Here is a 19,730-nt window from a genome sequence, read left to right as displayed (position 1 = left end):
ACCGGGGAGGGGTCCAGTGCCTGGGGGGGTCAGGGGCAGTGAGGTGGACCGGGGAAGGGGCCAGCACCTGGGGTGGGGTCAGGGGCAGTGAGGTGGATGGGGGAGGAATCCAGTGCCTGGGCGGGGGACCAGGTCAGGCGTGGATGGCTTTGGAGGGCCCCCGTGAACTGGACAGACACTGTGGGACCTGGTGGAGAGCTCCAGGATTCAGATTCTGTTGGTCCCAGCCAGCACTGCCACCCACTGGGGCTGGCACCACCAGCCCGCTGGGCGCTGCCTGCCTGTGCATGGCCCTCTACCTGGACAGGTAGCCTTGGGCGCTGAAGTAAGAGGAGGTCTCCGTGGCATCAGCTGCAGTTTCATAGTCTGTGCTGGTCACTGGGAAAGGAAGAGTGGCCTCCATGAGGTTTGTGCCCCACCTGCCCGAACACGGCCTCACACCGGGGGCCAGCCACCTGGCTCTCACTGCAAGACCATCCCTGGGAACCATGCACACTCCTGGGCCAGAAGCCTCGGGGGAACCTGGCTGTCCACTGGCCCTCCACACCCCAGGCTGTCACCCACCAGCCCATGCTTCTAGGCTTGGAAGTAACTGCAACCTCAACCACTGGTCAGCTCTGGTGATTCTGGGCCTCATGACGGGGCTGCGTCATCCAGTTTTACCCACTAGGGGACAAGGGGGTGATGCATGCAGGCCTCAAAACCAGCAGCTGGGGGCTTCCACATCCAGCCACGAAAGAGGAACAGGGACTGGACCTACTCTCTACCAGGAGCAGGATGTTCCTGTCCTCCCCCCAAATTCATATGTGGAAATCCCAACCCCAATGTGTGGGTGTCAGGAGTGGGGCCTTTGGGAGGTAATCAGGGCTAGAGGAGTGCCCTAACAAGGAGCGACCCCCGTGAGGACACCATGAGAATACCATGTCTGCAGCTCAGAAGAGGGCCTTGCTGGAACCCAAGCCGGGGCGCCCTGAGCTCAGACGCAAGCCTCCAGTGAAGCCTCCAGAACCCCGAGCAGTAACCTTCTGTTGTTTCAGCCACCTGCTCCGTGGCACCTGTTAGTGCAGCCTGGACCCAGACACCCTCCCCCACCCTCACCACGCCCCAAACGAAGTACAACAGTTGTGAGAGTGTAATTTCTGCAAGAAGCATGTTCTTGGTCTTTGTCACTGCTCCTAGCACTGAGCTCCAAAGCCCTTGGAGTTTCCCACGTGAGGACGGCAATGACGGTGTCTTTTGTTATGTAACGAGGTTACTCTGGAAAGCCCCTCAGGGTGGGGGCTGGTGACCAGGGGACTCAACCCTGGGACCAGAGGGTTGGAACTTTCAGTTCCACCCCCTGACCTTGGGGAGGGGAGAAGGAATCAATCACCAATCACCAATGGCCGGTGACTCCATCAATCATGTCCATGTATTAAGGCCCCCATAAAACCCCACAAGGTCAGGCTTGGAGAGCTTCTGGGCTGGTGACCACATAGACATGTGGGGAGAAACTCCAAGCCCCTCCCCCAGTGCCTTGCCCCGTGTGTCTCTTCCATCTGGCTACTTCTGAGTTATATCTTTTTATGATAAACTGGTAATGTAGGAAGGAGAATGTTTCTCTGAGCTCTGTGAGCCGCTCCAGCAAGTTAATGGAACCCGAGGAGGGGGCCGTGGGAACCTCGGATCTGTAGCCAGCAGGTCAGAGCACGGGGACCCCTGGACTTGTGACTGGCATCTGCAGTGAGGTGGTCTGTGGGCCTGAACCCCGAACCTGATGCTGACTCCATGTGGGTCTGATGCTCACTCCACATGGGTCTGATGCTGACTCCATGTGGATCTGATGCTGAGTCCATGTGGGTCTGATGCTGACTCCATGTGGACAGGTTCAGAGCTGAGTTCATTGTAGAAACCCCAGCTGGCATCAGAGAATTTCTTGTTGAATGCTTACAGATTGGAAACGATGATAAGCCCTGTGATTGCCCCAACTTCCTGCCTTGAGTTTCCAGCTCCAGGAGGGGAAACTGAGGCCGAGCCAGGTAGACCCTGAGTGGAGGAGCTGGCATCCTGGGAGATGAAGACTGCTGGTGCCCACAGGACGGAAGCCAGAGAAGAGAGAGGGCAGCGCACTGACTAGCATGTGCACAGGGTGGGGATGAGCCATCTGAGGGGGCCATCGAAACAGTGGGGAGGATGCTGTGTTTCCAGTCGGACTGGGAACTTCCCCAATCTGTGGCATCTGGTCCTCAGGAAGGGGGATCAGCCCTGGATGGAACTGTGCCGGCCCTCCACCTCAGAGGAAGACCTCAAGAAGATCTGCAGAAACACAACGTCTCCAGCTGCCACGTGGGCAGGCATCCCGTCAAGGACCTCCAGACTCACACGGAGGCAGGAAAACACCCCCCAGTGGGTCAAAACCAAGTCAGGATGGACGCACGTGGAACTGGCAGACAAGATCATCAAAGCAGGTATTAGAACTGTACGACCAAGACCCAGCACACATGAAAAGAGACTCCAGTGGCACTGTAGAGACAGACGGTACACTGACAGGCCTGACGGCAGGGTAGCGACTTCAGAAGGACAGCGAAGGTCAGAGATAGTGGGACAATGTGAAATGGAATGCAGACCCAAGAGCTGCACATGAAGAGAGTCAGTGCGTGGTTGCGCCCCTGCACGCTTCTTGTGCCTGTGACTGCAGCCCCCAGATGAGTGGGGAAGGAAAGACACTTGAGGAAATCACAGCCAAAAACACTTCCAAACTTCATTAAAACTAGAAACCCCAAATCCCGAGAACCTCCGTGAACAGCAAGCACAAGGGAACATAAAGAAAAGTGCACCCAAGAACAGCACAGTCAGATGCCTCAAAACCAGTGAAAAGAAGGAAATCCTAAAAAATACCCAGAGACCATTTTTGAGGAAAATGACAAACTGATCCTCAAAGTCATAAAACACAAGGGATCCAGATGCTCTGAACAAGAGTGAACCTGCAGGACTAACATGTCCAGATTTCAAAACTGACTACGAAACTACAGTAATCAAGACAGTGTGGTGTTGCCAGGATGACAGACGTACGGATCAACGGGACAGTTAGAAGCCCAGAAATGAACCCATACGTGTCATGGAAGTCAGTTTTTGACGAGAGTTCCACAGCAATTTTACAGAGGAAGATAGTCTTTTCTGTGAATGGTGCTGGAATAACTACACTTTCACAAGACAAGAATGAATTTGGGTCCTTACCTCACACCATATACCAAAAACCTACACGTAAGAGCTAAACTATAAAACTCTTAGAAGAAAACAAGGTTGTACATCTTTATAACGTCAGATTAGGCGATGGTCTTGTAGACAAGCAACCAAAGGAAAAGTACTGGATTTCATCACAATTACAAATTCTTGTGCAGGGCTCCTGGGTGGCTCAGTTGGTTAAGCGACTGCCTTCGGCTCAGGTCATGATCCTGGAGTCCCGGGATCGAGTCCCGCATCGGGCTCCCTGCTCAGCGGGGGGTCTGCTTCTCCCTCTGACCCTCCCCCCTCTCATGCTCTCTATCTCATTCTCTCTCTCAAATAAATAAATAAAATCTTTAAAAAAAAATTCTTGTGCATCCAAGAACACCATCAAGAAAGTGGAAGGAAAATCGTAAGAATGGGAGAAAATACTCGAAAATCATATATCTGACAAGGGCATAGTACCCAGAACACATAAAGAACTCTGACAACTCAAAAACCCAACTTGAAAATGGGCACGAGATCTGAGTAGACATTTCTCCAAAGAACATACACAGGTATCCAATAAGCACATGAAAAGACAGCATCGTCAGCAAGCTGGGAAATGCAGGTTGAAACCACAGTGCTCAGGGCAGTATGGCTGAACAGAGGATCAATGGCAGGGGCTGGGGGTGGAGAGGGGGACGGGAACCCCATAGTGGGCGGCATGTACAACAGAGCTTGCCAGTTCCTGCACCAGGAAGCCACAGAATTACCATATGACCAAGCAATTCCACTCCTACCTATGTGCCCGAGAGCTGAACACACAGGTCCCCAAACACTAAAACTTGTACACAGATGGGCACAGCAGCATTACTGAAAGGACCCAAAACCACCACCGTTTTCACCGGAAACACCAGCCGATGAGTGGCTGAATAGTCCACATACACGGAGTGATTTTCAACCTGAGAAACTGATGAAGTTCACAACGTGGATGGACCTCCAAAACACGCCAGGCCGCAGAAACCGGACACGAGAGACCACATATCATAGGATTCCATTTATGTGAAATGTCCAGAAAAGGCAAAGCCACAGAGACGGAGAGTAGCTCAGCGGTGTCCAGGGGCTGGGGGAGGCGGGGTGGGGACGGAGCGCGGCTCAGCAGTCCCAATTTTAAATCCCAGGGGAAAGGGCTAGTTTTGCACAGAGAAACAAAGATAAGAATGGCACCCTATTTCTCAGTGGAAACCATCCAAGCTAGTAAATAGGGGAGCAGCACCTTCAAGGTATGAGAAGAAAAAGGAATCATCCTAGTAAAAATATCTTTCAGAGCCACGGGAGAAATACAGACTTTTTCTCAGACGTGCAAAAGCTAAGAGAATTCTAGCATTCCCAGATGATGGGGAAAATGTGGAAAGATGTCCCTCAGGCAGAAGGACAGCGATGCCAGAAATCTAGATCTCCGTGGCAGGGTGGACTAGCTCCTGCTTTGGTGAATGTACACAGTTCTGCCTCGGTCACGCTGACTTGCGTACAGCTGTGCTGTGGACACAGCCGTGGCCGTGGCCCTGCGTCTTGCTCATGTCCGCTCAACGACCTCTCGTGGGGCTGGCCGCCCATGAATCCGTTCGAGAGAACAGTCCTTCCCAGACCCCACCCACGCTTCGGTCTCCGCTCTGACACCCGCTTTTCCAGAGACGGTGTCCCACGTTGCGTTCCCGTGTCTCTGATCCTCGCCAGCACGGCGTGTGATCCCTAGTGATGAAGTTACCATCCTGCTGAGTGCACGCGACATCTCGCTGGGGCTCCATTAGCGTTGCCCCCATGGCTAACATCCTCCAGGTGCCTCTCAGCCTTCCTCGAGTCCTCCTCCTGTGAAGCGTCTGGACACGTCTATTGCTCTGGTTCCAAGTGGAGTTTTGATTTTTTTTAAATCTGTTTACTGTTGAGCATTCTTTACGTTGTTTTAAGATAAAGTTATTTTCTTAGATACCTGGCTTGCAGATACCTTCTCCTGCCATGTAGTCTCTCCACATGGGGTCTTTCTCAGAGCAGAAGTTCCTAACTTTTACCAATTTTCCCTTTTATGGGTGTTGCTTTAGTTGTCAAATCTAAGAAGTCTTTTCCTGGCCATAGCTCCTAAAAATTTCCTTCCATCTTTTTTTCTGAAAGGTTCATAGTTTTGTATTTTCTGTTTACGTATGTAATCCATTTTGAGCTCATTTTTGTCTGAGGTCAAGGTCTAATTATTTGCCTGTAAATATCCCAATTACTCCAGCACAACTTGAGATTCTATCCTTGAATCTGAAGTTCTACCCTTCCTCCACGTAAATGCTCTCACACTTTTCTCAAAGATCAGATGGACCTACTCGTCCTGAGGCCTACCAGGACTCACTGCATTAGAATAAAACACACCTCCTGTCCCCTTATCACTCGGGGAAACTTCCAGTGATTCGGGAACTGTGTGCTAGGAACGAAGGACGACCAAATCCGTATTTCTATTGCACACAGCTAACCTCCACATGTGCCTGGGGCACCTGTGACCTTTCCCAGGCCCCGCCCCAGCCTAGACACCACCCAAGGAGATGAGACCCCCACCCCCAACCTGACCCCAATCCTCCAGTGTTGTCTGGGTCCTCCTGCAACCCAGCACCACCCCCGCCCAGCTCTGGCCCTGGGGCCATCAAACCCGGACCGCCATACTCACGGTCCACGCGGAGCTCCGCCTTCGTGGAGGACACGCCCACACTGTTCTCAGCCATGCAGCGGTAGACGCCCATGTCTGTCGGCACCACGGCTGTGATGATGAGCTGGTGGCCGCCCTGCTGGTCCTCACTGATCATATAGTGGTCATCCTCCTCCAGCATCCTTCCATCCTTGAACCAGCACACGGTGGGCACGGGCTGGCCTGTCACCACGCAGTCAAAGCTCACGGGGTAGCCGTCCTGCACCTCCTGATCCTGCAGCCCAGTCAGGAACACTGGGGCTGGGAGGGACAGGCGGGGTGTGCGGTGAGTGGGCCCCAGGCCTCTCCCCCAGCCACCCCAGCAGCTCAGTGTGCATCATCTGTTCCCACTCAGGTGGGGGGGCGCTCGCAGGCGCCTGGGCCAAACACAGTTCTGTCTCTGCCCGCCTAGGTCCAAACCACCGAGAGGCCAGAGGGATCATGGACAGGAAACAGGGAGGAGGGGGAGGTAAGGGGAGACAAATGCTGTGTGGGCTGAGGGTCCAAGGGTTGCAAGCATGAGAATGGCCCAACATTGCACAGGGAGGTTCCCAGACGTGATGCCATGGGTTATTCATTAGACCCCTTGTTGTCCCTAGGGAGATGCAAGCCAACAGTGGAATGGCTCTAAAATTAATATTAGTTGCTGGAGCAGGTGATAGGGTCCATGGAACCCCACCTTTCATAGGGGTAGTATCCCAAACCCTTACGGAGCAAAACACACAAACTCTGGAAAGTCAGTATCTTATACCCACTTCACAGAGGAGGACACTGAGGCCCAGAGAGGCTAGCTCACAACAGGCAGCTGGGATTGACATCGAGCTCTGTCTATCAACAAATTTGGGGCTCTTCCAGCTCAGTGGGCTGCATTTGCAGGGGCCAGAGGCTTGAGCCCAGCCAGCTCGCTGAGTCTTCAGCTGCCGCAGTTCACCTTGGCTGGCCCTACTCCTCCTCCTTGCCCGCCCCCCTCCCCCGCGGGCAGAGGGCAGACTCACCGGCCTCTGCAGTCAGCGGGCGGGGCACCATCTCCTGAGGTGCGGCAGGGGCAGGACCCACCTTGCTGATGCGCATCTCCACCCCCCGGGGCCCCTGCTCCGACAGGCTGATGTCCACCCCGATGCCCATGGTGCCAAACACCTCCCGGAAGCAGGTGGCCGCACGGTGGGACTCGGCAAGCGACTCGAAGCGGATGCAGACGAAGTGCTCATCTTCGTGGTACGTCTGCCAGTCCCCAGGCTCCTCGGGCTGTGCTGAGCCCTCATCTGCACTGAGGAAGATCTCTTCGTCTGAAACCTCAGCCGGGCTCTTGGTGCGGAAGAGACGGTGCAGCCGCCGGGCCGCCCGGCGAAAGGCTTCGTCCAGCTCACCCCCTGAGGAGCTCTCTGCCTCGCTCTCGGTCCCGCTGACCACCACACAAGCGCTGTGGGCCACATGGCCAAACTTGCTGCTCACCTGACAGGTGTAGCGGCCAGCATCAGCCCGGCCCAGGCCCGTGACCAGCAGGGAGCAGGTACCGTCCGCGAGCTGGTCGATGTGGTGGTGCCGGCCGTCCGTCAGCTCCATGCCATCCTTCAGCCAGCGAGCACGCACATCCACCTTGCTGGACACCACACACTCCAGACGCAGGACATCCCCCACCTGTGCCTCGGTATCCCCAAATGTGCGGGAGAACACAGGTCCCTCCTGCTGCTTCATCTCCTTGCGGACCTTGTAACCCTTGAAGGCAGCCTGGATCTTCACAGCTGCCTTGTCCATGGAGGGGTCACTCAGGTCTCCCGGTGGTGGGCAAACGGCAGCTGGCTGCTCCTGATGCTCCTGTGGCTTCCCAGGTGGGACCGTGGGGACCCCAACCTGTGCACACAGGGAAGGTAGGGAAACTGAGGCCCATGACAGAAAAAGCACAGTGCAGGGACAGCTGGGGCAGGGCTGGAAGCAAAGCACAGGTCTCCCGTCCCAACTCCAGGTCATCATGCCCCTCTGCTTCCTGCCCACCTGTAGCTGCTCAGCCTTTGCGTGCCTGATGGCTCCTGGTGCTGCCAAGAGGCAAGCCCGCTCCCTGAAATCACTCTAAGTGGTCACCCAGACAGAGACTGGCAGGTTGTGAGACACAGAGACCAGTTCTGGCTCTTAACAGCCGGGTGGATGGGTGAATGGGTGGATGGTGGATGGATAGGTGGTGGATGGGTGAGTAGTGGATGTGTGGGTAGGTGGGTGGGTGAGTGGTGGGTGGTGGAAGGTGGATGGGTGGGTGAGTAGATGGTGGGTGGATGGTAGATGGGTGGGGTGAGTGGTGGGTGATGGAAGGTGGATGGGTGGGTGAGTAGATGGTGGGTGGGTGGGTGAATGGTGATGGGTGGATGGTGGATGGATGGGTGGTGGACAGGTGGGTAGGTGGGTGGTGGAAGGTGGATGGGTAGGTGAGTAGATGGTGGGTGGTTGGGTGAATGGTGGATGGGTGAGTGGTGGATGTTGGGTGGTGGATGGGTGAGTAGTAGAATGAATGGGTAGGTGGGTGGGTGAGTGGTGGATGGGTGGGTGGGTGGGTGAGTGGTGGATGGGTGGATGGATGGGCAGGTAGTAGATGAGTAGATGGTAGACGGGTAAGTGAATGGTGATGGATAGGTGGGTTGATAGGTGGGTGGTGGATGGATGGTAGATGAGTGGGTGGGGGGTGGGTGGGTGGATGGGTGGTGAAGATCTGAGACATCCAGGCCTCTCCTTGCAGGCCACACTGGACACTCACCTTGCTGACCAGTGGTGAGGTGCTGGGCCGCCCAGCCTTCTTGAGGTAGGTAACCAGGGAAGGAGTGCCTGTCCGGGACTCGTCATCAGAGCTGGTGTGTGAGAGGTCGGCCTCGCTGGAACGTGCCAGCTCATCAGCTGTGGAGTAGTCCTCAGAGAGGTCACGGGCTGCTTCTTCTGGCTCATGCCGCAGGCACCGCGACCGACCGTCCTCCTCGGGCAGCTCACTGATGGAGTCCAGCGTGGGCTCACGGCTCATGCGGCGCTTCCGGGCCAGGGCCTCCCACAGCAGGTGCAGGTCACCCTCCTGGGCTGCCTCAGGGGGGAGGCTGGGCTGCGCAGGGGCCTCATCCCCAGATCCTGGGGTCAGCACCACTGAGAAGGACAGGAGACTGGTCAGCAGGTGGGTGGGGGTTGACAAACCCTTGACCCCAGGCTGGCCTAGGCTCTGACTGTGGTTCCCCTCAGTAGACCAGAGAGCTCTGAAGGCCCCCCCAAAACGAGGTTTTAGAGGTTCTGAACTGCCTTGTCAGCCTCAGCTTCCCCTGATGAAGCCAGACCTCAACCTACATCGAGCACCTGCAGAGGAGGAGTGAGCCCAAGGATAGGGCCAGAGTCAGTGCAAGTGCAGGCTCATAGTGTGAGGGGGTTCAGAGCACAGGGTGAAGGGGGTCAGAGCTGGGGGGGCTCAGAGCGCAGGGAGGAGGGGGTCAGAGTGGGGAGACTGGTAGTGGGAGGGATTCATAATGTGGGGGGCTCGAGCACAGAGGGGAGAGGGTCAGAACGGGATGCTCATAATGTGGGGCTCAGAGCACAGAGCATGGGGCACCTTATAGTGTGGGGGCATGAGTTCAGGGGGGAGTGATTCAGAGTGGGGGCTCGCAGGGTGGGGTCCGAGCACAGAGTGGGGGACTCAGAAGGCACGGGGGAGGAGGCTACGAGGGCAGGGACCAGAGAACTCAAGGGACCAGCAGTGGGACCAAGAGATATGTTGGTCAGCGTCCTGCTCGGGGACCAGTGTGATGTGAGCTGCCAGCCGTCCAAAGAAGCCGAGCCACAGGGCCCCACCAGGCCTCAGTCTTGAGGCGGGCTCCCCAAGAGGACCCCTGCCTGTCTGCACTGGAGCTGATGAAGAGGAGGGGCCGGCTCACTCCCACACCCCAGGGCTCTCCCGCCTTCGCTGGGTCCCCAGAACGCACCCTGGAAGGAGGCAGCTGCAGAGGAGTTGGGGTCCTGGGCGAGGCGGCAGCGGTACTCGCCCTGGTCCTCCGCGGAGAAGCCCCGGATGACCAGCATCTGCCGCTGAGCCTGGCAGAGAACCTGGAAGCGCCCGCTCGGTTGGATGAGCTCCGTCCCCTTCAGCCAGACGACCTCACCCGCCTCAGCCACCTCGCACTCCAGACACACGTCCTCGCCAGCAGCCACCTGCCGGCTCTCGGGAGCTGGGCGCGCGGGAGCCGGGGGCGCGGGAGCAGGGCGTGCGGGAGCCGGGGGCGCAGGAGCGGGGGGCGCGGGAGCCGGGGGCCCAGGCTCAGGCTCCTGGGGCTCTGCGGGGAACAACGCCACTTCAGCAAGGCGTGCCCGGGGCCCTCCAGCCCGGGGAGCACTCCGGGCAGACCTCACCCTCACCAACCGTGGGGAGCGCAGCGCCTCACCGAGCCTCACTGTCTGTGGCAGGTACACCGGCTCCCCAGCCCCCGCCGGGGCTACAGCCGCCACGCGGAAGCGGTACGTCTCCCCAGGGGCCAGGCCGTCCACCACGCACTCGGGCCCGGGCACCAGTTCGTGGCACAGCCGCCACTCGCCCGTGGAGGCCGCCTTCAGCTCCACCCGATAGCCACAGAGACCGCCGCCGCCGTCGCTTGCAGGGGCCACCCATGACAGCGTCACCGAGCGGCCGCTTCGCGCCACCACCTCAGCGTCCTCTGGGGGGTCCGGGACGCCTGCGGGGAGAGGGGCTGGTCAGTGGAGGCTCCCCGTCGGCGCCCGCGCGTGCCCAGCCTGCTTGCTTGGGGTCTGATCCTGGGGTGCGGAGTGGGCGCCAGGCCATCCGCCCCCAAGGCCGGTGAGCCCCTGCGCTCTGGGCCCAGCCCGTCTGAGAGAGCAAAGGGAGACTGTGTGCCCCGAGCCCACCTGGACGGGGGCCACGGAGAGGCTCCCGCAGCCTCTGGGACGGGAACAGCAGAGCCCTAGCCCCGACCTGCCCCAGGCGGCCGAGCCACCCACCCAACACGGTGAGCCGCGCGGAGGCCACGGCGTCGCGGGCGGCGAAGGTGACCTCGCCAGCGTGGTGCGGCTGGGCAGCGCGCAGCAGCAAGGTGTGGTGGCTGCCGTCCGCGGTGACCATCCAGTCGGGGTCGTCCGGCTGCACGGCGGCCCCGTTGATGTACCAAGTCGCCTCGCCCACCGACACCGCCTCGCTGAGCGTGCAGCCAAAGCTGGCCCGCCCGCCGGCTCGCACCGTGGCGTCCCGCGGCGGCTCCAGCACGTCCAGGCGCCAGCCTGCGGGCGGGGGCGGTGCGGTGAGCGCGCGGGCGCAGGGCCGGCCTGGAGGCACGGCTGGGAGACCTCTGCGCCTCCAGGTCCCTCCAGCCCCGCCCCCGCCCCCGGCGGAGGAGAGCAGACCGCGGCCCTGCACCTCCACGGCGCGGGGTCCTGGGGGGGGTTGTCTCAGAGACCTGGCCCCACCCTGCGGCCCCAGCCCGCCCCCTCCACACAGCTGTGGCGCGGCAGCGGTGGGAGGGCTCTCAGACACATGCCCCTTCCCCCCCAGCCCTAACCTCTGACTGTGAGGAACGCGGACGTCACCACGCCCCCAGCCAGGAAGGTCACCCGGCAGGTGTCCTGCACCCGCAGGTTCTTAAGTAGCAGTAGGTGCCGCAGGCCGTTCTCCAAGTAGACCACCTCCGCGTTCTCGGAGGTCTGCACGGGCTCGTCGTCCCGCAGCCAGGTGTGGGCGGCCACCTCGGGGCGCGACAGCCGGCACTCGAACAGCGCCTCGCCGCCTTCCAGGGCGTCCACGTTCTCCAGGCCGCGCACCACGCTGTTCTTGGCTGCGGGGAAGGAGGCCGCTCAGGGATCCCTGCGCTCCGCGTGGGAGAGCCTCCCCGTCATTGCACAGGGCCCGAGGGCTAAACAGAACGCGGCCCAGTGGAGGGCAGCGCCAGTGTCCACGTGGGGCGCCCGGGGGGCCTCCTGACGCCCTGCCCACTCCCACATCTTCACTGCTCTGGTGGCCTTCGCTCGTGGCCAGGGAGGGGGTGCTCCACCACCAGACAGGTGGTCCGGGAGCTGCCTGACGCACAGCCAGGCTCAAACCCCCGCCCTCCCCCACCCTAGGCTGCGCATGGGGCTCTGGAAATGCCCCCGGCCAGAGCTGTCAGCCCTGCTGAGCTGCTCCGCTCACTCCCCAGACCAGACAGACCTCTGCCCTAAATCCCCACCCCTCTCGTTCTCTCATGCACACACAACACCAGTCTTAATAAGTGCACGAGTTTGTGTGTGTGTGAGCCACGAGCTCAGGACTGGGCATGCCTGGCCGCACTGCTTGCCCCCTGCCACGGCCCATTCCCACGACACACCACCTGTTGGGCAGGTGATGCCCATAGGAACAGTCTGAGTGGGCTTCCAGGAGGAGGAGGAACCTCAGAATGGGCATGACTGAGCTGGGCAGGAGCAGCGACAAGAAGGGACACCAGGATGGGAAGGAAGGAGGGGTTCATGAGGGCCAGCGGGGACTTGGCCAGCAGAGTAAGGGATGCAAGGCACCAGGTGGGGTCCTGGGAGGGGGGTGCATGTCAGGCCGGAAAGGAGCGCCAGGTGAGCCAGGGCTGGCCTGGATGCTGGGAAGGGTGTGACCTTGACTCACATGACTTCAGACGCCGACCTGAGGGATGGGGGGTGGGGGCAGCCAGGCGCACGGCCCCAACTGCTCTCTGGGGTACACACCCAAATGAAACCTGTTCACAGCCCTCGTGGTCAATCCCAGCTTGTCCACGGAGTCCATGTGCCCTGCGGGCAAGGGTGCCCGCTATGGACAAGGAGTCCCAGGGAGGGAAAGGGGCAGAGCAGAGTACCCAGAGAACCTGTCCATGTCCTTCTTCTGGTCACCTTCCCGGCCCTGGGCTGCTCGCCCCACAGACCAGACATCCCCACAGCCCGGCCCCTTTCCTCCCCACATCAGAATCAGTGGCACTAGAGGGGGCTTAGAAGTGCATCTCCATCTCCAGCTATCAGCTCTCACCCCTGCCTTCAGCCCCCACAGCGATGGTCCCTGCACAGAGGGCTTGCTGTCTGTTCGGAGCTGTGCCTCTGGGAACCAAAAACACAGCGTTTTAACAACTCAGATCTTTCAAGAGTGAAGCAGTGGGCGCACCACGCGGCAGGTGGCCCCCTGACCACTGCCTGCAGCCTCCAGCTCACTCACCAAGGGGAGGGGTTCAGATTTTCCTAAATAGAACGTGGCAGCAGCCAAGAGATGCAACAGGGGCTGCCGTCCACCGCCCCCCACCCCTGGTTCCCAGAGAGTGTCCTTGCCGTGCCGTGGACAGGGACACAGAGCTCGAGAGCCTGCTGGGTGGCCGACCCGGACAGGAGCGTGGCTAAGATCCTGGGACTCGAGGAGCTCAGCCCAGCACCCCGTCCTGTCCTGCCAGGCTGCTCTGGGAGCAGAGGGGGTCTGCCCGCCGGACCCTGTCTTTGTGGCAGGGCCACATGGTCACAGGGCGTTGGCCGTCCCCACCTGCCTCTGTACCACGAAGGACGGTCCCAGCCAGGCCAGGGCCGGGCAGGCCTCACCTTGCACATGCAGCAGGGCCACCACCCGGGTGCCTGCAGCCTCGCAAGAATAGATGCCACTGTCGTAAGGCAAGGCCGGCTGGAAGGACAGCCTGGCCACGGTCCAGTCCTGCTCTATGATGACACGGCGCCCGTCGGCCCGCACCTCCTGATCGTCCATCTTCCACGTGGCCTGCACCGGCCGCGAGTACTGGCAGAGGAGCTCGGCCCGGCCGCCCTCCTCCACCACCAGGTCCTGCATGGCACTGACCACTTCCACCGTGGGATCTGTCGGCCGACACCCCGGTCATGCGTCAGCTGGGGCCGCGTGGCTGCACCCCACCCGCCCTCTGGTCTCAGCGGCTCAGCAGCAAGCAAGCGCGGGGCTGTGGCAGGAGGGGCACCTGCCCCGGCGGCCCGGGGCCCTCTTCGCAGGGCAAGCCTTGCCCCCCACACCACCACCCGCGAGGACGGCACTGTCGGCTCGGCCTCGTCGGGGCTAGGCCCTTCCTCACCCGTCTTGTCCCCTAAGCCCCTGCCTCCCTCCCCACCCCCTGGCCCAGGGCATACTTCGCCTCAGCAGGGACATGACACCTGTCCTCAAAGCCCCCAGGCCTCTGCTGGGCATGTGGCACCCCCAGCCCACCTTGTCCCTTCTCCAGGGGCCTCGCCAGCCTCCTTGGGGTCCCCACCCCATCTTGGCCTGCTCGCCGGCCTCCTTGGGGTCCCCACCCCATCTTGGCCTGCTGACATCCTACTCAACAAATGGGTTGCCCCTGGGATGCGGGTGAATGGCCACGTTAATTCTGCAGAAGCACAGAGGAGGACCAGGGTGCCAGGCAAAGCCTTGCTGGCCAGCCGTCCCAGAAGTGCCTGACACCCCCACCGGTGTCCCTCCCCAAAGGCTAGCTCTCTCCCAGAAGGGCACAAGACCTCAGCTGAGCCCGCAGCAAGGGAAGCAGCTGCGGGCAGGGACAATGCCGCCTCGGCCAGCTCCAGGAAGGGGGCTCTCGCCTCCTGGCTGCCCTCAGGTGCTCCATAGCGTGGTGGCCCAGGCAGGAAGCAGGGCGTGGCCCTACAGGTGGGTGGAGGCAGTGGGCTTGCAGCTTCACCACTCTCTTCCACAAATCAGGATAGCAGACCTCCCACGGTGCCTGCCCCATCCGTGTCCTGGGGCCAGCCCCAGACCCGCCGCCCAGGGAGCCCGCAGCAAGCATGCCAAGTCAGCAGGTGCAGAAGCCCCAGCCCGGGGCAGGTCCCGTCGGCCAATACCTTTGACCAACAACTTGGCCGTGGAGACCAGGGGCCCTGCGCGGTAGGTGATGGTGCCTGAGTCAGCAACCCCCAGGCCCGAGAGTGTGAGGGAGTGGAGGGTCCCGCCGCGCACGGAGATGGCGCTCTGGGGGCCATCCTGCAGCAGGGTGCCATCCAGCCACCAGCGGGCCTCCGGCCCACCCGCGCGGGACACCTCACAGGAGAACGTGGCCACCTCCCCCGCAAAGACGTCCACGTTCTGCAAGCCACGTACCAGGCATGGTGCCGCCTCTGCACAAGAGGGCAAAAGGAAGGGCGCTGGGCACCCTGGGTCTGTGGGGCCAACCTGGGGTCTGAGTCTACAGATCCACCCAGGCCAGCTGGCCCGCCTTGCTTGCAGAATGTGATACAGAGACCACCCATGGCAAGCCCGTGGAGGGCCAGCTCAGCCCCCCTGCGCCCAACACCCCCATTGCAATATGTCCACTTGCACCAAAGGAGACTGATGACCTGCCTCCATGCCCTTTTCAGAAGGCACAACACACAGTCTCCAAGCCCCAAAACTGTGATCTTTGTGGGGTGGGTGTGGGGTGAGGAGGAGAAGCCATGGGGCCCAATGCTCTGATACGGTGTGGGATCTCCCTTGGGAGGTAAGCCCTCCATTCCTGGAGGTGTGGAAGCAGGTGTCTCTCCCATCCCCAGAATTCCATTTGTGCAGATGTGCCCTCAGGTCCCTCCAGCCCTAAGATTCCCGGGCCCTAACGCCACATGTCACACAGTGGGGCCTGAACCCAGGCCCTTCCCACTGCTCTGTACCCCTGTACCCACTATGGCTGGCCCTTCCCCCAGAAGGCCCTCCATGCCCTTCCCGGGGGTGCACCATTGACGCCCTAGCCCCACCTGCCTGTCCACCCTCTCCCAAAAGTGCACACTTGACTGCATCCCCACCCTACCCCATTAGCTCTGCATTCCCATCTCCAGCAGAGTTCCCAAGTTCATCCATATGCCACCTAACAGGACACCCATTTGCACACCCCCATGCTCACAGCCCTCCCCACAAAGCCATGGCCAGGTATCTATACATGAGACAGCACACTCCAACTGGGGACACCAGGCCAAAAGGGGCCAAGACACACAGCCCTCAGTATAGCCTACAAGGCCCAACCCAGTCCCATGCTGCCCCCTCACAGATGCCCACCCTGATAAACACACGGCCCTTACTGGACCCATTTTGCTCAGGACAACCAGGATCCTACCCCTCTCCCATCACTCAACTTGAGGGCACTGCACTCTAGAGCCTTACCCAGCCCCACAGTTCCCAGAGCTGACTCTGTTTGTCCACCTTCTGAAAATTTGGTGGAGGAGGAGAGGGGACCTGAGATTCAGGACACACTCTATCTCTATGTCTCTATGTCCAACTCCATCGGGACACACTCTGTCTCTATGTCTCTATGTCCAACTCCAACAGCAGACTGGGGACTCCCTGAGGGCAAAGCTGCATCTGTCCCCTAAGTAGATGGTAAGATAGATGGTGGGTGGATGGATGGACACATGGATGGATGGTGGGTGGACAGATGTATGGCAAGTGAACAGATGGATGGATGGATGGTGGGTGGATGAATGAATGATGGATGGATAGATGGTGGGTGGATAGATGGACACATGGATGGATGGGGGTGGACAGATGGATGGCAAGTGGATGGATGGATGGATGGATGGATGGATGAGTGGATGGATGATAGATAGATGGACGGTAAATGAACAAATGGATAGATGGATGGTGGGTGGATGAACGGTAGATGGGTACGTGGTGGATAAAGGGATGAACAGATAATAAGTAGATACACAGAAAGATGGGTGGTGGATGGATGAGTGGATGGATGTATACAGAATGATGGATGTGGATGGGTGGTGAGATGCATGGGATCAGCTTGAAAACCAGGAGTAGGACAGAACAGGAGATGCTCCCAGGGTAAGGCTCAGAGATGACCAGCTCTGGGGACAAAGTGTAAACCAAGTTGAAAGTCTTCAGATCCTGCCTACAGGCCTGGAGACTCGTATGCTCTTGTCTAAACCTACATGCATCATAGTTGTGCGGCTGAATCTGCTGGATGCACAGCCGTGTGTCAGTGTAGACGTGAGCACAGGGACTGGCGTCACAAGAGTAGTCATTTGCAGGGTGGAGAAGGCCCTGCCTCCACCACAGGGCCCAGGCCCACAGCAGCCAGCCTCCCCACCTCCCTCCTGTGAACAGCACTCATCCCATCCTGGGATCCCACACACACCAGAACGTCCCAAGCTGACCTGCACTGGTCCATCTCATTGGGCTTTCTGGTCTGTGGCTTTAGCCACCAAGCAGTGGAACTTCGCCAACCCAAGGCAAGATCGCCTCTGGAAGGCTTGGGTTTCTGGTCACACCACACCCAAATACCTCCCTGAGGAGGGAAATACAGACACCCCCAGGCAAGGTGCTGGTTAGGGGAGGGGGCTCCCACCTGTGACCTTTAACTGGGCCTCCGAGCTACACGAGCCCACTTGGAAACTGATGGTTCCAGCATCCTCCAGGGTCACCTGAAGGAGAGAGGGGGTCTCAGCCTGGCAGCCCTGCTCCCACCATCTCCGCAGGCCCCCAGCCCAGTCTGGCTGGAGTTGGGGCCTTCCCTCACCCGCACCCCCGGGAGCACTGTGGCTGGGGACAGGTCCCAGGGAGCCCACCTTGTGCAGGGTGAGGAGGTGGAGCGTGCCGTGCTCCACAGTGATGTCGTTCATCTCATTGGCCTGCAGGGGCACCCCTCCCAGGGCCCAGCGGGCCCCCTGGCCGGAGGCCCTGGACAGCTGGCACCGGAAGTGGGCGTCCTGGCCCTCGCTGAGCTGCAGGTCCTGCAAGGGCTCCATAATGGTCACCTCAGGGACTGCACAGAGGGAGACGCAGCGTCGGTCTCCAGCTCAGGAGTGCGTCCCAGATCCCAGGGTCTGCCCCAGCACCCCACCCCAATTCCTGAGGACAAGCACGGGAGGCCCCACTCCAGCATATCTTGGCCATCCCAGAATCACCCACTCACAGGGCCACCTCCCCACCAGTTCCCCACCCCCGAAGGCAGGGATCCAGAGATCTGTGTCTGGCCCACAGAGGGCCCGGACCTTCCAGCCGAGTGCAGTGAGCCTGCCCGGCCCCACTACCTTGGACAGTGAGCTGCGCAGAGGACGTGTGGACGCCCACGTGGAAGGAGACGGTGCCTGCATCCTCGGGTGTCACGCCCTTCAGCCGGAGCGTGTGGGTGCGGCCACCCCGCACGGACACCTCCGTCACCTCGTTGCTCTGCAAGGGCAGGCCCTGGAGGCGCCACTCCACCTCCGCGACCCCATCCCGTGACACCTCGCAGGTGAACTCCACGTCCCCGTCGACCTGCGCCTCAGCATCCACCAGACCCCGCACAATGGTCACCTCTGGCTCTGGGGTGTAGGTGAGAGATCCCTTTACCAGCCGGGTCAGAGCACCCAAGCCAACCTCCCACTCTTCCTCCTCCAGGAAGCCTTCCTGAACACCCTCACAGTCTTCTCTTGCCCCAGCCTCTATGTGCCCTACACATTTGCCACCACGACACCCGACTCCTAGGGGCAGAGACTGGGCTGGGGGCACCTCTGTTTGGAAGAAACGTGAGCACTTGGGGGGGTGCTGGGCTGCCTCTGTCCATCCCCACCCTGCGGCCAGCCCTGCCCTGGCCAGGACAGCCGGGAGGCAAGCCCTTTAAGGCAGCCCAGGGCTCCTGAAGGCCGGGGGTGGGACGCAGGGCAGTGCTGGGGGGTGCAGCGTGTTTCCCACTGTGAACACTCCTCTCTAAGAGCACCTGCACCGGAGTGGAGCAGAAAGGAGAAGACAGAGCCTATGACCCCAGGGCCCTCAGAACGACGCCCAGACAAGGGCTCGGCCTTAATGGGAGCTGGGCCAGGCCAGGTGCACCCCCAGGGCAGCCACCGGGACAGAGGGTGTGGCAGGAAGGGCTCACCTTTGACCATGACAGAGGCCACGGTTTTCTGACCACCGGCCACGCAGACATACTCGCCCGTGTCCTTGGTCTCCAGCCCGTGGATCAGCAGCTCGCATGTGGTCCCCAGGCGCCTTATCTCGTATTTGGGGCTCCTGTGCAGCTCCACCCCCTCCTTGAGCCACTGCACTGGGACTCCGGTCTCTGCCTCGCTCAGCTGGCAGCGAAGCTGGGCCACACCGCCCGCCTCCTGCTCCGTGCTCTGCAGCTCCTCCTGGAATGTGGGCCTGGGGGCTGGGGGGCCAGGGAGGGGCGCTTAGGGCCGACGAGCAGGGCGCCGGCTGCTGGGGGACGGAGGGCCCCATGGAGGGCACGGGGCTGCTGGGCCGCTCACCTCGGACAGAGAGGCTGGCAGTGCTCTGCGTGTGGCCAGCGTCACAGGTGTAGTGGCCGGCGTCCTCCTGCTCTGCGCCACGCACCAGCAGCTCGGCGGTCCTCCCCTCCTGCACCATCTGGTACTTGGCGCAGGGGAAGAGCTGCAGGGAACCCTTGCGCCACTCCACGCTGGCGCCCTCCCGGCTCAACTCGCAGTGCAGGCGCGCCGTGGCTCCCTCGTCCACCTCCTGGGCCTGCAGCTCCCTGAGGAACCGCGCAGGTGCAGCTATGGAGAAGCGGGAGAGCGTGAGGGCAGGGGCGGGAACAGTTAGGGGGCACAGGGGGCGACAACAGGGGCGCAGCTATTGGGGCAGGGACACCAGGGGGTGCAACCATGTGGGTCGGGGAGACAGTGGGGGCTGGACCCGAGGTGCCTAGAGGGGTGCAGGGGAGAACCGCCAGACAGCAGCTATAAAATAGGGGAGGCAGGGCAGGCACTCAGCTGAGGGTTTGGGGGCGATGGGACTAAGAGCTGGGGCACAGCTACAGAGTGGGAGGGGCGAGCTGCTAAGCGTCTGCGGGTGGGAACCACCGGGGCGTGGCTATGGGCATGCAGGGGCGCGGCTACTGGGTGCAGAGGGGAACTGCAGGGGCGTGGCTACTGGGTGCAGAGGGGAAACCGCAGGGGC

General features: G+C 60.6%; 1 protein-coding gene across 1 annotated transcript in view; it reads right to left on the bottom strand.

The window, feature by feature from the left end:
- Nucleotides 1-19,730, bottom strand: part of OBSCN (obscurin, cytoskeletal calmodulin and titin-interacting RhoGEF) — a 132,354-nt gene that overhangs the window by 31,499 nt on the left and 81,125 nt on the right. Inside the window, exons 36-50 of the mRNA XM_035029912.1 lie at nucleotides 19,061-19,327; nucleotides 18,688-18,960; nucleotides 17,861-18,133; nucleotides 17,396-17,592; nucleotides 17,176-17,251; nucleotides 14,699-14,971; nucleotides 13,448-13,714; nucleotides 11,431-11,703; nucleotides 10,877-11,152; nucleotides 10,306-10,593; nucleotides 9,850-10,197; nucleotides 8,652-9,025; nucleotides 6,904-7,759; nucleotides 5,891-6,169; nucleotides 300-378 (exon numbers count right to left, since the gene is read on the bottom strand). Coding sequence (XP_034885803.1) covers nucleotides 300-378; nucleotides 5,891-6,169; nucleotides 6,904-7,759; nucleotides 8,652-9,025; nucleotides 9,850-10,197; nucleotides 10,306-10,593; nucleotides 10,877-11,152; nucleotides 11,431-11,703; nucleotides 13,448-13,714; nucleotides 14,699-14,971; nucleotides 17,176-17,251; nucleotides 17,396-17,592; nucleotides 17,861-18,133; nucleotides 18,688-18,960; nucleotides 19,061-19,327 — 4,399 coding nt within the window. The remainder of the gene's footprint in view (nucleotides 1-299; nucleotides 379-5,890; nucleotides 6,170-6,903; nucleotides 7,760-8,651; nucleotides 9,026-9,849; nucleotides 10,198-10,305; nucleotides 10,594-10,876; nucleotides 11,153-11,430; nucleotides 11,704-13,447; nucleotides 13,715-14,698; nucleotides 14,972-17,175; nucleotides 17,252-17,395; nucleotides 17,593-17,860; nucleotides 18,134-18,687; nucleotides 18,961-19,060; nucleotides 19,328-19,730) is intronic.

Source organism: Mirounga leonina, unplaced genomic scaffold (assembly GCF_011800145.1).
Source record: "Mirounga leonina isolate KUSES-001 unplaced genomic scaffold, KU_Mleo_1.0 Mir_347, whole genome shotgun sequence".
NCBI classification, from domain to species: domain Eukaryota; kingdom Metazoa; phylum Chordata; class Mammalia; order Carnivora; family Phocidae; genus Mirounga; species Mirounga leonina.
Note: the sequence above shows the minus strand (reverse complement) of the source record. Positions and strands in the feature narration are given on the sequence as shown.